This window comes from Trichechus manatus, unplaced genomic scaffold (assembly GCF_000243295.1).
Source record: "Trichechus manatus latirostris isolate Lorelei unplaced genomic scaffold, TriManLat1.0 scaffold00057, whole genome shotgun sequence".
In the NCBI taxonomy this organism is placed as follows: Eukaryota; Metazoa; Chordata; class Mammalia; order Sirenia; family Trichechidae; genus Trichechus; species Trichechus manatus.
This window is the reverse complement of record NW_004443993.1, coordinates 8,984,137-9,000,772: the sequence shown is the minus strand read 5'-3', so window position 1 is coordinate 9,000,772 and position 16,636 is coordinate 8,984,137. Positions and strand designations below refer to the sequence as shown.

Below are 16,636 nucleotides of genomic sequence, written 5' to 3'. Positions count from 1 at the left end.
AAAATTACCCAGCCCTGCTCTCCCACCATAGAGACAACCTTACTGTCTTAGTTCTCTAGTGCTGCTATAACAGAAAGACCACAAGGGGGTGGCTTTAACAAACAGAAATTTACTTCCGCACAGTTTAGGAGGCTAGAAGTTCAAATTCAGGGTGCTGACTCTAGGGGAAGGTTTTCTTTCTCTGTCGGCTCTGGAAGAAGGTCCTTGTCTCTTCTGAGCTTCAGCTCCTGGGCAATCTCCATGTGGCTTGGTGTCTCTCTTCCCCATCTCTGCTTCTCTCACTTGCCAGTTTAATCTCTTTTATTTCAAAAGAGATTGACTTAAAACATATCCTACACTAATCCTGTCTGATTAACATCACGAAGACAACCCATTCCCAAATGGGATCAGAACCACAGTCACAGAGGTTAGGATTTACAACACATATTTTTGGGGGACACAATTCAATCCATAACACTTACCCAAAGATGTTAAGTGGGGGAAAGTATTTCTATGGGAAATTTAAAAAAAAGATCAATTGAAAAGAAAGATTTTAAATGAGGCTATAATGCCTGAAGAATGACTTGCCTAAACTGGGACTGGGTACAAAGCTGCATTCCAGAATGTTCTGGAATGCAGAATAGCACTTCTTTTTGAAGAATTTCTTTTTAAGCCCTCGTGGCTCAGTGGTTAAGCACTCGGCTGCTAACCAAAAGGTCAGCAGTTTGAACCCACAAGCTGTTCTGTGGGAGAAAAGACCTGGCGATCTGCTCCCTATGGGCAGTTCTACTCTGTCACATGGGGTCGCTATGAGTTGGAATCCACTCAATGGCACTAACAACAATGATCTTCTGGTCCTTGGGTGGCACAAATGGTTTGCATTTGACTATTAACCTATAGGTTGGCAGTCTGAACCCACCTAGCAGCATCGCAGAAGAAAGGTCTGGCGATCTGCTTTCATAAAGATTACAGCCAAGAAAATCCTATGGAGCACAGTTTTACTCTGTAACACTTGGGGTCACCATGAGTTGAAATCAACTGGACAGAAACGAGTTTTGGTTAATGAACTTTTGACACTATCCCCCAGCAACAGGTTGCCGGAAATCAGGCATTTTAATTAATCTTTGGGGGAGTCTTCGTGTAAGTCAGAGCTTACTCATTCTGAGTCCAGCAACCCTCGCTGTAATTGGATCTTAATTACGGCATCTTGGAGGGCTGACGACTAACCGGTTTGCTTTTGTTTGTTACACAACATCAATGACGTTCCGTTCCGTTAGAAGTTTCAGCTGCAAAAGGAAGTCGGGCAGCTTTTCCAGATACTTTTAAAGGGTCTCTAGACATTAGATGTAATGCTGGTATAAGAATACAATGAACATTTTTCTTGGGGCCTTCAGCTGCAAAGTGAGCCGCCCTTTAATTACAAAAATCCATACAACGAAAGCAAGGCTCACCGGGAGAGCTGCTGCATACAGATAGGCTCGCGGGTTCAGTTACAGGCGGCCCTTTGAGATTGTTGCTGCGTTAGTCAGACAGATGTCACTCCAGAGGAGTAAAGAAAAACGTCCCCACCAGCAACCTGTCCTGGTGAACATTTCTCAATTTATAGCCCTGGCTGGGAGGTGGGGCGGGTGCGGGCGGCGGGGCAGAGAGGAGGGAAAAAAATGTGTCAAGGGCTTTGAATGAAGTTCAGTGGCACTGTTTACATAAGCAACAAAGCCTTGTAAACAATCTCTCCCTGCTCGTTGAGGTGGGGGAGGCGCCAGTGTTTTGATTAAAATTCATCATGTGGCTGCAAAGTGCCCATCACTAGGGTAAAGGTTCCCCTCCCTGTTAGTGGAAACACGCTTGCTTCCCCTAATTAAGCACCATATACACGTTCCACGGGGTGCAGCCTAGGGACCCAACTCCTTAGCAGCAGCATCGAACCATCTGAACCACAGCTTTCCATCACCAGCCAGCTCTCCGTGAAAATGTCTTTCCAGGTGAGCCAGCAGGGTTCAGTTCCTGATATTTGAGTCATTAATGAGCACAGGAACGGAGCTTGAGAGCTTTGAGGATTTATTGGTGGTATACGGTTGTAGGGTAAGCCAAGTAATGATTTTATAAACGCGAGGAATTAGAACAAAAAATAAACTCCACTTTAAGACGAAAATAAGTCTAGGACATGTTCAAATGACTAAAAGTTTGCTTTTCTCCAAAGCCCGTCTCCGTTTCCAGAGGCTGAGACGTTAACACAACAACATGCCTGCCTGGAAGTCAACCCCAAATGGATGGACCCGTGCTACCTGTCCAGGCAAAGCAAATGCCAACATAATTTAATCAGAGGGGAAACAAAAATATATGCAGATGTTCAATTAAAACCTGGAGTCCACAGGCTTGGCGCTGTCTGCCTGGCTCTCATTGTTTGCTGAGTAACAACGGTTGCCAGGGACAACGCCGTCCACTCTCGCTTCCAAGAGCCTGTTGCCAGGCAACGGACAGAATACTCCCCAAACTAAACAATGTCATCCCCGGAGCAATCCCCTCTATCTCACATTAACCAGATCTAAAAAAAACCCTCCCAAATATGTAATCTATTATTTTCAGAAGCCCGAAGAGAAAGGCAAATAATCTCTTCTCTATAGTAACCGAGGGGAAAACAGTTTACCATATTTGTTCTCAAATAACAGAACCCAAGCAAGACCAGCTCTCTGGCGTGAGGGAGGCATGGGGGAGGGACTTCTATAAGCCTTCCTCGTGTGGGGAGGAGAAAGGGCCTTTTCCTCGCCGAGCAAAGAATTTACTTATCGTCAAACAAACAGTGTGGATGAGCTCATAACCGTACGAGTGTTTTCCAGACGGTGATTACATAAGCTAAAACTAATCGGGGATTAAGTGATCGGAAAAAAATGTCGAAAGAGAGGAGTTGAAAATTAAAAAGGCTTTTAAAAAGCGCATGGACGTTTGAAATAGGTGCAAACGGAACCACTGACTCAGCATTAGAAATGCTTCAGCTGACTTTTGCGGAAGGAACTTCTAGTGTCTGAGATCAGTGCACCCGAGCTGCTAGCCGCCATACTTGAGTGAGAATCTTCAAAGAACCAACCAGGTAACACCACATGCCCCTGGACGGAGGGAAGCAGCTCTTTTGTTCCACAGGTGGCACTCAGCCCCAGAGAGGGTCCTAGCACTGGGCACTCCTGACATACAGAGAAACCAATTAGGCCGACCCACAAATCATCACGGCCGCCCCCCTCAGCAACGGTGCCCTCTAGGTATGGACTAACCAGTTGCTTCAAGTTGACTCTGACTCATGGCGACCCCATGTGTGTCAGAGTAGAACTGTGCTCCATAGGGTTTTCAATGGCTGAGTTTTTGGAAGGAGACTGCCAGGCCTTTCTTCCGAGGCACCTCTGGGTGGACTCAAGCCGTCAACTTTTTGGTTAGCAGCCAAGCGCATTCACTGTTTGCACCCCCCAGGGCCTCCTAGGTATGGGCTCCCTGTGGCTTTTGGAACTGCTCTGGGCTGGGAGAGGGTAGTACCACTAATCTGCAAGGGGAACGGAGTGTTCTAAATGATGGTCTTATTTTTGGAGAGTGTGGCCAAGGATCTTAAAACATTTTGATGGAATGGGAAGCATGCAGCATAAATAGCTCACCATTTTAAATGATAAAAACATACAGCGCTCATAGATGTGCATGTTATTAAGGCATACCCTTTAGCTCTTAGCTGAGGCTTGTTCCTTTGGTGAGACACGGCCTTTGAGACAGATACCATCAGTGCACAGAAACTTTGTTTTCTTAAGATATCATTCCAAGGTCGCTTCTTGGATAAACAGGACGGACCAGGACATGCCTCCCTGAGAAGGAAAGGCTGATTCTACACTGTTAGAATTTGAACCCGGGCTCCAGGGAGGCGGGGAATTTGAAGGCAGACTCCTGGACCGTCCACCCGTGGCTAAGTGGGAATGAGGAGGGGTGACTGCGTTGCTAGCTAGTCCTGGAGGGAAGACCACCAGGAACAAAAGCAGAAGTGGCAGGAGGGTCTCTGATTGGGCATTGCCTGGGGGACGCCACTGTATTCTGCCTGGACTCTCTCCACGCAAAGGGAGGCTCCGATGCACAGCTGTGAGGACTCCGGGTCCCATATCCAGAGAGAGAATGAAGAAGGGAATCCTACTTGGCATTATCCATTCATTTCAATCAAAAATATTTTTTGAATGATGGTGCAAATGATTGGCACTCGACTACTAACCTATTCTTCTATTGGACATACGGTCGCTGTGAGTTGGAACCTACTCGACAGCACCTAACAACGACAACACTAACCTAAAGGTTGGTGGCTAGAACCCGTGCAGCCGCTCCACAGAAGAAAGGGCTGGCCATCTGCTGCTGTAAGGATTACGGCCAAGCAAACCCTATGAGGCAGTTCTACTCTATAACACATGGGCCGCCATGAGTCAGAATTGACTTGGCTTTGGTTTTACCATGTACCAGACATTTCTCAGTAATCAAAACAGGCAAAATTCCCTCCCTCAAGGAGCTTATATTCTAGTATTTGTGTGGGCAGAATACAGACAATAAACAAAACAGGTACGAAGAACATATACAGTGACCTGTGAGAGCCAGAACTCGCCGGGACTGCCTTGTTTTTCCAGGTCTCAGGCTTTCCACCGTTGACAGGGTGCAGTCTTGCCACTTTTCTACCACTTGCGTTAGTGGAAAATATTTGCATTTTCCTTCTCTGACAGGTTTCCGCCTTACACAGGTTGTGGCTTTCGCAGGTTTTACTGTAGTATGTCAGATGGTGATAAGTGCCAAAGAGAAAAAGGAAGCAGAGATCAGGAGTGTCGGGATGGGAGTGGGCCTCACTGAGAAGGGTCACTGACGTGAAGACATGGAGGGGGCGGAGCCATGAGATAGCTGGGAAGAGTGTTCCTGGTGGCGGGAACAGCCAGTGCAAAGGGCCTGAGGTGGAGCCACGCCTGGCTTGAGACTGGGGCCGAGTGAACCAGGAGGCAAGGAGGGGAGAGGCCCATGCAGGTCACCGTGAGGGGTGTGGCTTGTGCTGAGAGAGAAAGATAAGTGACAGAAGGGTCCGTGCCAGGACTGACCGGATGGAACCTGTGTTCTGACAGCTCCCTGTGGTGGCCGTGCTGAGAACGGAAGAGAAGGCAGAGCAGTGGCAAGCACGCAGGGGGTGAGGTGTCACCATGTCAGAGAAGGGTCCCTCAGAGGGCCTAGTCTCCACTCCCATTCCACGAGCACGGAGCCCCGCGTTAGGATTCTATTCCTGCCAGCCCCTAACTGCAGAGTGCTGGCTGGCAACCTCAGCAGGGTGCAGGGGTGTGAAGCCACTGGGCGGGGCCTGGGCATTCCACATGTACAGACCTCGCAGCAGAGTGCAGCAGCCCTGGGCTTAGGTGGGTGGGCTTCGGCTGGGAGTGGGCCCCCAGCGTCAGGGGACCGTGTGACCACCCCCCACAATGGTCCCACCACAACCAGCAGACAGACGTCGCTCCCCTCCCCGACACAAGCTTCTCTTTTGCCATTTTCTTTATGGTTACTACACATCTCTTTTCAAATCCACCAAAACATCCACTTTCCATGTTCAAGCATTACCAGACATTAAATATTAGTTTTAATACACAGAATCCCCGGGTGGTACAAATGGTTAAGCGCGTGACTACTAGCTATAAGGGTGGTGGTTTGAACCCATCCAGAGGCGACTCGGAAGAAAGGTCACAGCCTTGAAAACCCTATGGAGAAGTTCTACTCTGCACACATGGGGTCGCCAGGAGTTGAAATCGACTTGACTAACAGCAACAACAACAACAGATTTAATACACCACAGAATAGTTCGGATTGTGGTGCTGGGGAAGGATATTGAACCTACCATGGACTGCCAAAAGAATGAACAAATCAGTGTCAGAAGAAATACACCAGAATGTTCCCTAGGAGCAAGGATGGCGAGACTCTGACACACTTACTTCGGACATGTCATCAATGACTAGAAAAGAACCTCATGCTTGGTAAAGTAGAGGGTGAGCGAAAATGAGGGAAACCCTCCACAAGACGGACAGACACCACCACCACAACAACGGTCTCAAACATACCAACGAGCCTCAAGATGGTGCAGGACTGCGCAGTGTTTCGTTCCGTGATACGGAACGTCGCCACGAGTCGGAACCCCCCGAGAGCACTGAGTAAGTTTTAAGATACCTGACTATTTTTCTTCCCACGTCGGTGTACGAATACAAAACGTTAGTCAGAAAACCTTCTGGAGTCACGTGGAAAAATGAAAGCGTTATTTCTTAAGTCATGCTTGAGCTATGCAAGATTACCGACAGATTTAATGCAAGAGAAACGTGCGAGGCCAGTAATCTGGCTGTGAGACGGTTTCGAAGGCTGAGTTCTCATTCTCTGGGCGACAAGTGGACGGCCCGCCGGGAGGAGCCTCTGCCGTCTCAGGGAGAGAGGGAATCTTGCGTGTCTTGAGGTGGTCATCAATCTCCGGGGTACAGATCAATCTCAACTGGCCCGGGACAGGACATCGAGGCAAAGATCCCTGCAGCAACACCCGGGGATCTTTGAAGAAATGAAAACGAAGCCACGAAAAGCAAAATTAGAAATATTTACTCCATCTGTCACCTCCCCTATCACAAACCCTGCTGTCCAATCCAATGAGAACAAAAGGACATTCTATTTCTGTCCCCATGAAAATTTCAACCCCAAAGCAAAGCCTCAGTGTGCTCTGACAAAATGGAGAAAAATGGTCTTTTGTTAAACTCATTATTCTAATGAAACCCAAAGATGGACATCCTGGAGGTATTTTAGGTTTTTAAACTAATTAATCCTAATGAACTCTAAGAAGATCCACTGAAACCTCTTCTGCTTTAGAAAGGCTATCTAATCAAGAGCGGGAGGTGGGGGAGAAAGGTTATCGTTAAAACTTAAAAAGGCATCATAAAAACCCATTGCTGTCGAGTTGATTCTGACTCATAGTGACCCTACAAGACAGAGTAGAACTGCCCCATAGGGTTTCCAAGGTGTAATCTTTACAGAGGCAGACTGCCACATCTTTTCTCCCGTGAAGCAGCTGGTGGATTTGAACTGCCAACCTTTCGGTGAGCAGCCGAGCGCTGAACCACTGAACCTCCAGGGTTCCTAAAAGGCACCACAGCACAAATTAAATGAGTCTTCTAGTACATCAAGGTTCGAGATACATTTTCCTTTTTCTCAGCAAATGCTTTCTTCCAGGGAGGGGTTGGTTATGACGGCGGACAAAGGGTGAACCTGGCAGGTGACTCATACCCTCCGGAGCAGGAAGGGACAAACGCCCAGTTTTGTCTTGGGTGACTCCATTCCCAGCTCTGTATTAAGTCAGCTCCCAAAGCAGCGCAAAAGATAATTTTGGAATAAAATGTTCTGAGTGTACTTGAAAGGTGGAGCAAGAAACAGAAAGACCGGTGCCATGAGGTATAACTCAAACAATCATCAGCCGGCCGTTCCATCTTCCCTCCCGGCTCGGCTCCTCTCTCCAGTTCAACATGTCGACTTGGACAAGTCAGCCCATCCCCCGCCCCACCCAGCTTCCATACTCTTCCATTTCACCTTGTTCCCAGAAGTCTCGGCGGCTAACGTATCTACTTGGCTGTTGGGTAATCTCAACCATCATCACGTTTGAAAAGCAGTTATTTTGACTTCAGCATAAATTAAAAAAAAAAAAAAACTTGAAATTGTTGTATTCAAATGGAATCTGAAAGCGTTTGAATAAGGAAAAAAGTAAGGTTGAACCAGTAAAAGCCTTCACTACCCACCATCTGTTTGTCCGTTTGTTGTACTGTGGCGGCTTGCGTGCTACTGTGATGCTGGAAGCTCTGGCATCGGTATTTCAAATACCAGCATGGTCACCCATGGTGGACAGGTTTCAGTGGAGCTTACAGACTAAGAAGACTAGGAAGAAAGGACTGGCAATCTGCTTCTGAAAATTAGCCAATGAAAACCTTATGGATCACAACAGAATACTGTCCGATGCAGTGCTGGAAGAGGAGCCTCCTAGTCTGGAAGGCACTCAAAATACACAGTGGTCACAACAATGGACTTGAGCACCAACGATCGTGTAGATGGTGCAGGACTGGTAACATTTTCTTTTTTTTTTCTTTACTGTACTTTAGATAAAAGTTTACAGAACTAGCTTCTCATTAAAAAGTTAATACACATATTGTTTTATGGCGTTGGTTAACCCCATGACATGTCAACACTCTCCCTTCTCGACCTTGGGTCCCCTGTTACCAGCTTTCCTGTCCCCTCCTGTCTTCTCATCCTTGCCCCTGGGCTGGTGTGCCCCTTTAGTCTTGTTTTGTTTCATGGGCCTGTCTAATCTTTGGCTAAAAGGTGAACCTCAGGAGTGACTTCATTACTGGGCTAAAAGCGTGTCCGGGGGCCATACTCTCGGGGTTTCTCCAGTCTCTGTCCAGTCAATAAGTCTGGTCTTTTTTTGTGAGTTAGAACTTTGTTCTATATTTTTCTCCAGCTCCGTCTGGGACCCTCTGTTGTGATCCCTGTCAGAGCAGTCGGTGGTGGTAGCCGGGCACCATCAGCTGTACTGGACTCAGTCTGGTGGAGGCCGTGGTAGCTGTGGTCCATGAGTCCTTTGGACTAAACTTTCCCTTGTGTCTTTAGTGTTCTTCATTCTCCCTAGTGGAGTATCTTAGATGGCCACTCACAGGCTTTTAAGACCCCAGACGCTACTCACCAAAGTAGAATGTAGAATATTTTCTTTATAAACTATGTTATGCCATTTGAGCTCGATGTTCCCCGACACCGTGGTCCCCACAGCCCTCCGCCCAGGAATCTGGTCCCTCAGGGAGTTTCTAGATGTGTCCTTGGAGCTCCCATGACTTTGAGGACGGCAGCATTTTGTTCTGCGTACACGGGGTCGCCATGAGTCGGAGCCGACTCGATGACAACTGTAACAACCAATGTTCATTGTTGTCACTTTCCGAATTTGCCCCATTGTCATGTAACCAAATCATCGGCTGACGTTTGCCCTTTTAAACACCCCAAACTCTAAAAGCAGTGGTGCTATTTGCGATTTCAAAAACAAGCAATCTTGAGAAAGTCTTCAGGGAGTGTCTCGTGCTGTGTGCTATATTCATTCCAGGGCATACTTGCAGGGTTTGTCACTTCAATCGAATACTTAATGCTTGTGTCTCTCCCAGCATGACTCCAAGAGCAGCTATGTTGCTGTTGGCTGCTGTTGAGTCGGCCCCTGACTCACGGCCACCCCACGCACAACAGAATGAAATGCTGCCCAGTCCTGCACCATCCCCATGATCGGTTGCAGATCAGACCACTGCAATCCATTGGGTGTTCATGGGCTGATTTTCAGAAGTCAATCACCAGGCCTTTCTTCCTAGTCTGTCTTAGTCTAGAAGCTCTGCTGAAACCTGTTCAGCATCCTAGCAACTCGCAAGCCTCCAGTGACAGACGGGTGGTGGCCGCGCAAGAGGTGCACTGGCCAGGAATTGAATTGGTCTCGCATGGAAGGCGAGATTCTACCACTGGACCACCACTGCCTCAAGCATTACTGTTGTAGAAATGATATTTTATCATCAGCCCCTTCTTGCCTTCTTAAAAACCCCGTCCTCAGTCTTAAAAGTTTGCAAGCAGCCATCTAAGATACAACAATTGATCTCTAGCCCCCTCACAGCGGAGGAAGAAGGAGTGTCAGGAAATGGAGAAGGTCTAATTGCCTCCACGAACAGCTGCCTCCTTTGCCATGAGACCAGAAGAACGGATGCTGCCGGCTACCGCTACTGACCATTTTCATCAAGGACCCACTAGATGGATCCTGATCAAAGAGAAGAAAACTGTGGAACAGAATTTCAAATTCTTACAGAAACCAGACTTACTGGGCCCCCCGGGACTGGGGGAACCCCCGGTTCTATCGCCCTGAGATAATCTTTAGGCCCTGAACCGCAGCTGTCCCGTGAAGTCGTCTTTAAACTGAACCACAGTCTAGCTCAACTAGTAAAGAACCCTCCCCTGAAGCAGCGCGCTCTGTTAAAGAATGATCTGTACGAGATCACAGTGACAACAGCAACACTAAAGCACAGAGGACGAGATCAGGGGACAGAGAGTCTGAGTCGCTGGTGGTGGAACAACATGGGCAGAGAGCGGGAACGGAGACACACTGTGAAGAATGTAACCAACGTCACTGAACGCACATGTAGGAAATGCGGAATGAGTGTATGTTTTTGTTGTATATCTCTACCAAAGATAAAATTAGGGAAAAACATCATCCTCCTCATGACACCCCTGAACGTGTAAAATTCTCCCACTGCATCCAATGTTGCCCATGGCGAAAGTCCCAGAATCACCCGACACATGGTAATCGCTGCAGACCGTTTAGGGCCTTCCTTCCCGGTAAGAGAGAGAGCCGTGAGTTTCTTTAATCCTCCACAAAACCAGCTGCCATTGAGTTGGTTCCAACTAATGGCAACCCACGTGTGTTAGAGTACAACTGTGTTCCATAGGGTTCTCAAAATGGCTGGGTTTTCTGAAGTAGACCACCAGGCCTTTCTTCTGAGGCACCTCTGGGTGGACTCGAACCTCCAACCTTTTGGTTAGCAGCTGAGTGTGTTCACCATTACACCACCCATGGCCTTCAGTTCTCCATAAAGAGAGGCCTTTTGCTTTCTCTTCTGTACTACAAGTTTCTGGGTTTGCATCTATAAAGTGGGAGCACGGCTATTCCTTTGCTAGCACTAATTCAAAGAAAGGCGATGGCACCTGTGGTTTTCCCCATGAGCTGGGAATGTGCAGGGGAGGCAAGTATAAGGCCAAGCAGCAGTGGTGGCTGGGGAGGGAAGAGGTGACAGGACTCTCTGCCTTGACCTCCCCCAACCCCACCCAAGAGCAGGGACAGCCTCTGCAGGAAATGGCCCCCTAGTGAGACAGGGAAGGAGGAGAAAAACCGGGAGTGAGTATGGCAGGAAGGCACACAGCTAATGCTTCATTTTAATATTGTTCCTTGGAGTCCCTGGGTAGCACAAACGGTTAACATGCTTGGCGACTAACTGAAAGGTTGGCAGTTCACATCCACCCAGAGGCACCTCAGAAGAAAGGCCCGGTGATCTCCTTCTGAAAAATCAGCCACTGAAAATCCTATGGAGCACAGTTCGACTCTGAAACACACAGGTCACCGTGAGCTGGATGGAAATGACTCAACTAGATGGCAACTGGTTAGTCTTGCTCCTAGTCACCACAGGAGTCCTTACTGCTTGCAGAAACACTGCAGCGTTGAGGGAACCAGTGGCCACCTGTGGCGGGGCCTTCTCTGCCTGTGTCCTGAATGTCCACATGCAAACAGGAGCTAGGATGGGCGGGTGCCACCACCTGTGGCTTATGTTCCTAGCATCTCTCAAGACTCAGGGTATGTCCAAACCTACACGGTCAGAGGACCGAGAGCTAGCCGAAGTGGTGTCTTCTTCCCCTCTCAGAATTTATCTTATGGAAATACACACGTGCAAAAGGCATAAGGAGCCCTGGGGGCACAAGGGTTAAGCGCTCGGCTGCTGACCAGAAGGTTGGTAGTTCAAACCCACGCAGTGGGAGAAAGAGCTGGTGATCTGTTTCTGTAAAGATTACAGCATAGAAAACCCTACGGGGCAGTTCTACTCTGTCACATGGGGTTGCTCGGAGTCGGAATTGACTCCATGGCACCTAACAACGCAGCAATATGGCTGCACAAACACTTGGACACGCATGTTCACAGCAGCACTATTCACAACGGCCAAAAAAGTGTCCACAATCCAAGTGCCCATCAACTGATGAATGGACAGACAAAATGTGGCCCGTCCATACAATGGAATATTATTCAGCCCTGAAAAGGAACGAAGTTCTGGTACAGGCTATGTATGACATGGATAAACTTTGAAAACATTATGCTAAGTGAAGGAAGTCAGTCACAAAAGGTCACGTACTGTACAATTTCATTTATATGCAGTGACCAGAACGGGCAAATCCATAAAGACAGAAAGTACATTAGTGGTTGCCTAGGGGCTGGGGGTGGGACATGGGAAGTGACCACTAACGGGTACAGGGTTCTTTTTGGGGTGATGAAAATGTTTTAAAGTTTGATAGTGGTAATGGTTGCACAACTCTGTGAATATACTAAAAATCTCTGAATTTTACACTTCAAATGGATGTACTTTATGGTACGTGGAATATATTCTCGATAAAGCTACAAAAATAAATAAGTAAATAGGATATACGTACAAGCATGTCCCTGGCGGCATTATTTGATGTCATAAAAAACTGGAAATAACTTAAATGTCCATCAATAGGGAAATGGTTAAAGAAATTACAGTACGCTATTGCTGTCATACTATGCCATCATTAAAAAGAATGAGGAGGCGAGGACTTGCTTAGGGGGCAGCGAGGTTATATTAACAGTGGTAGAATAATTGGAAAAGGATAGCAAGAATGGTTGCACAACTTCAAGAATGTAATCAGTGTCACTGAGCTGCACATGTAGAAATTGTTGAATCGGCGTATGTTTTGTTGTGCATAGTCTCACCACACACACACACGCAAAACTAGCTAATTTTTTTTTTAAAAGAACGAGGCATATTTCGTGAACTGATATGGAAAGATATCAAGTATGCAGTGCTTGGCACGTAGCAGGCTGTCAAATATTTGTAGAATTGACGTATATGTATAAAAAAGAAAAGAAAGAAGGCAGCAGCTATATATGCTACGAAGAAGAATCTATGCCTTTGAGTTGTGGTGTTGGCAAAGAATATTGAATATCCCATGGACTGCCAGAAGAACAAACAAATGTGTCTTGGAAGAAGTACAGCCAGAATACTCCTTAGAAACAAGGATGGCGAGACTTCATCTCACGTACTTTGGACATGTTATCAGGAGGGATCAGTCCCTGGAGAAGGACATCATGCTGGGTAGAGGGTCAGCGAAAAAGAGGAAGATCCTCAACAGGATGGACTGACACAGTGGCTGCAACAATGGGCTCAAACATAGCAACGATTGTGAGGATGGCCTGATGCAGTGGCTGCAACAATGGGCTCAAACATAGCAACGATTGTGAGGATGGCGCAGGACGGGGCAGGGTTTCGTTCTGTTGTATGTGCGGTCGCTCTGAGTCGGAACCGACTCGACGGCACCTAACAACAACAACAGCATCTACGCTATGAAATAGGTGAATACATTTAAAAGGTCTAGAAGGAAACAGCTTGAACTCTTACCACTGCTGACCTCACAAGAGGTAACAGAGACAGAAAGATGAAACAGAAACTTTCTTCTGTCCACGAGGGTCCTTTATAGGAACATGTTTCTTATAATACATAACATTTTAAAAATTTTAATAACTTTGTAAGCATTCTAAGGCACATTGGTTCTCGTAAACTAGCAAACCACATTTACAGAATGCTGTGTGGGCAGAGAATACCAATACCATTCAGTTCAGTTTGTCTACGGTATGGGTAAGGAGCCCCAGTGGCACAATGGTTAAGCGCTCTGCTATTAACCAAAAGGTCGGTGGTTTGAACCCACTCAGTGGATCTGAGGGAGAGAGACCTGGCAATCTGCTCCCGTAAAGATGACGGCCTAGGAAACCCTATGGGGCAGCTCTACTGTGTCACATGGGGTCTCCATGAGTGGAAATGAACTCGACGGGCCCCAACCACAGAGTACAGATGAGAAACTTATAACCAGAGGCTTTAACAGTGAATCAACATTACACATGAAAAGAAAATCTACCAGATAAACAAACTGCGGTGCCGTCACACGATGGAATACCGCTCAGCGATAACACGGGAACAAACGGCTGATACATACGCAACAGGGGTGAATCTCAAACGCATTTGCTGAGTGAAAAATGTTGACAGCTCCACCGGTATGCTTCCAGTTATGGGACATTCCAGAACAGGCAAAACTACAGGGACAGAGAGCAGATCGCCGGATGCCAGGGGTTCAGGCTGGGGCAGGTCTGCTTACAAAGGGGCAGCACGAGGGGACTCCTTGGAGGGCTGGAGTCGCTCGGGGTCCTGTTTGTGGTGGTGGTTACAAGAGTCTGTGCACGGGTTCAAACTTGCAGAACTCTATACCCAAAATGTGACCACGACTGTATGCAAGTTTCAAATGAATGAATGAATGCACAAATGTACGAATGAATGAATGACTGGGTGGGCTGGATGAGTGGGTGGGTGAATGGGTGGATGAGTGGATGGATGGATGGATGGATGGATAGATAGATAAATAGATAGAAAAAAGTTAATTTACTGAGTACCAGTCACTGTTCTAGACTCTGAGGATGCACAGCTGAACGGATCTGATGAAAGGCCTGCTCTAGGAGGGCTCGCATCCTCATGGAGGAGAGTTAGACAACACACCAGCAAGCAGATACACAGAGAGATTCCACAGTGATCGGTGCCGTGATGGTGGCAGCAGAGGGACAGAGCTGGGGGTGGTGGTGGAAAGGGGCTTCCAGCCTCTCCGCAGGCCAGTTAGGGACACGTCTCTGAGGATGGCACTGAGCTGAGACCTCACAGTTGCCAAGAAGGGGCCAGCCATGGAGACGTGGGGTAGAAAGCACTCTGGCATAAGGAAGAGCAGGTGCAAAGGCCCTGCGGTAGGGGAGAGCAGGGGCTGGAGAGGTCCGCAGGGGCCTGAAGGGCACAGTCAGAAGTCTGGGTTTTGTTCTCATTGCTGAGGGAAGGTGTAAGAGGATTTAATATGATCTGAATTATGTTTTCAAAAGAGTAAGACATAACTTTTTAAAGAAGCCCTAGTGGCGCAAAGGTTAAGCACTTGGCTGCTAACCGAAAGGTTGGTGGTTTAAACCTACCCAGAAGCTCCATGGAAGACCTGGCAATCCACTCCTGTAAAGACTCCAAACCAAACCCATTACCATCGAGTCGATTCCGACTCATAGCAACCCTACAGGACAGAGTAGAACTGCTTCTTTACGGAAGCAGACTGCCACATCTTTCTCCAGCAGAGGGCTGGTGGGTTCGAACCGCTGACCTTCCGGTTAGCAGCTGAGTGCTTAACCAACGGTGCCACTCAGGGACTCCAAAACAGTCACTGACAGTATGTAAATGAATGTGCGTGGCTGTGTGCCAAAAAAACTTTATTTATGGACCCTGAAATGTGAATTTCATATAATTTCACGGGTCATGAAATATTCTTTTGGCTTTTTTCAACCATTTATAAGGGTAAAAAAAAAGTACTGCTGGCATGCAGGCCGTATAAAAACTGGTGGCGGGTCAGATTTAGTCCATGGGCTGGTTTGTATTAGCCTCAAACACTTGGACTCATGTCTCTGAAAAAGAGCCTAAAATAAGTCTGGATAAATAAATGGAGAGGTATCAAATAGCCCATGTAATTACAAATAGCATTCTAGAAGTCCTGGTGTTCAGCTGGTCAAGGGCACACTGAAGGTGGGGACCAACAGCCTTGTCTTGTCTCCTTCCGAGACAGAAGTGCACACAGGCCAGAGACGGAGCAATGTCACAAGGAGGAGCAGGAGGCCAGAGCCCACATCTCCACAATCCTGGGGCTCTGCCCTCTGCACAGCTCTGCCACGTGCCGTGCACCTTCGCGAATCAGGGTCTCCGGCGTTTCACGGAGGTAACAAGAGAAACGTGTGGATGAAGAACATTATCAAAGACGACGCATTTGAATCTGTACATCTTTCAAAGAAGATGTACAAATGGCCAAAAAAAACATGAAAAGACACTCAACATTTATTAGCCACTAGGGAAAATGCAAAGGAGCCATGGTGGCACAGTGGTTAAGCACTGGGTGCTAACCGAAAGGTTGGCGATTTGAACCCACCCAGAGGCATAAAGGAATAAAAGCCTGGAGATCTATGTCCAAAAACGCAGCCATTGAAAACCCTATGGAGCACAGTTCTACGCGGCACACAGGGGATCGCCATGAATTGAAATGGACTCAGCAGCAACTAACAACAACATCAACAGGGAACTCAAACGCGTGGGAAAACACCGTTGCTGTGTTAGCCTCAGTGCAGATTTAAAGATGACAAGCACAAACTTGTGGCAACACAAACTGGCCCAGCACCCAGGCTTCCCCCAGATGCACCCACGGGAATGGGCGCAGCTCCCAGGGATGGCTGGGGGTGAGTCATGTGTGGCTGCAATGTGGGCAGAGCAGGACCGACGGGGAGCGAGGTCTGGATGGAGGGGCTGGTCCACCGAGGGGTTTCCAGGGCTCACTGCTGCTCAAAAGGCTGGAGGTTCAGGCCACCCAGAGGCACCTCAGAAGAAAGGCCTGGCGGTCTACTTCCCCAAAAAACAGCCATTGAAAACCCTATAAACCACAGTTCTACTCTGACACACATGGGGTCCGCATGAGTCGAAGTCAACTCCACGGCAACTGGCTTTTTGTCCCTGGGTGGTGCAAATGGTTACTGTACTCAGCTGCTAACCCAAAGATTGGTGGTTCGAGTCCACCCAGAGGCACCTCAGAAAAAAGGCCTGGTGATCTGCTTCTGAAAACTCAGCCACGGAAAATCCTATGGAGCACAGTTCTACTTTGACACAGCTGGGGGTGCCATGAGTTGGGGTTGACTGGACGGCAACTGGAACGTGCTACAACATGGCTGAACCTTGAAACCATCACGTTAAAT

General features: G+C 47.7%; 1 protein-coding gene across 1 annotated transcript in view; it reads right to left on the bottom strand.

Annotated features, from left to right (window-relative positions):
- The window catches only part of RFX2 (regulatory factor X2), a 104,135-nt gene that overhangs the window by 65,146 nt on the left and 22,353 nt on the right, over positions 1-16,636 (bottom strand). The window contains exon 2 of the mRNA XM_023733089.1: positions 6,303-6,546. Coding sequence (XP_023588857.1) covers positions 6,303-6,465 — 163 coding nt within the window. The 5' untranslated portion in view covers positions 6,466-6,546. The remainder of the gene's footprint in view (positions 1-6,302; positions 6,547-16,636) is intronic.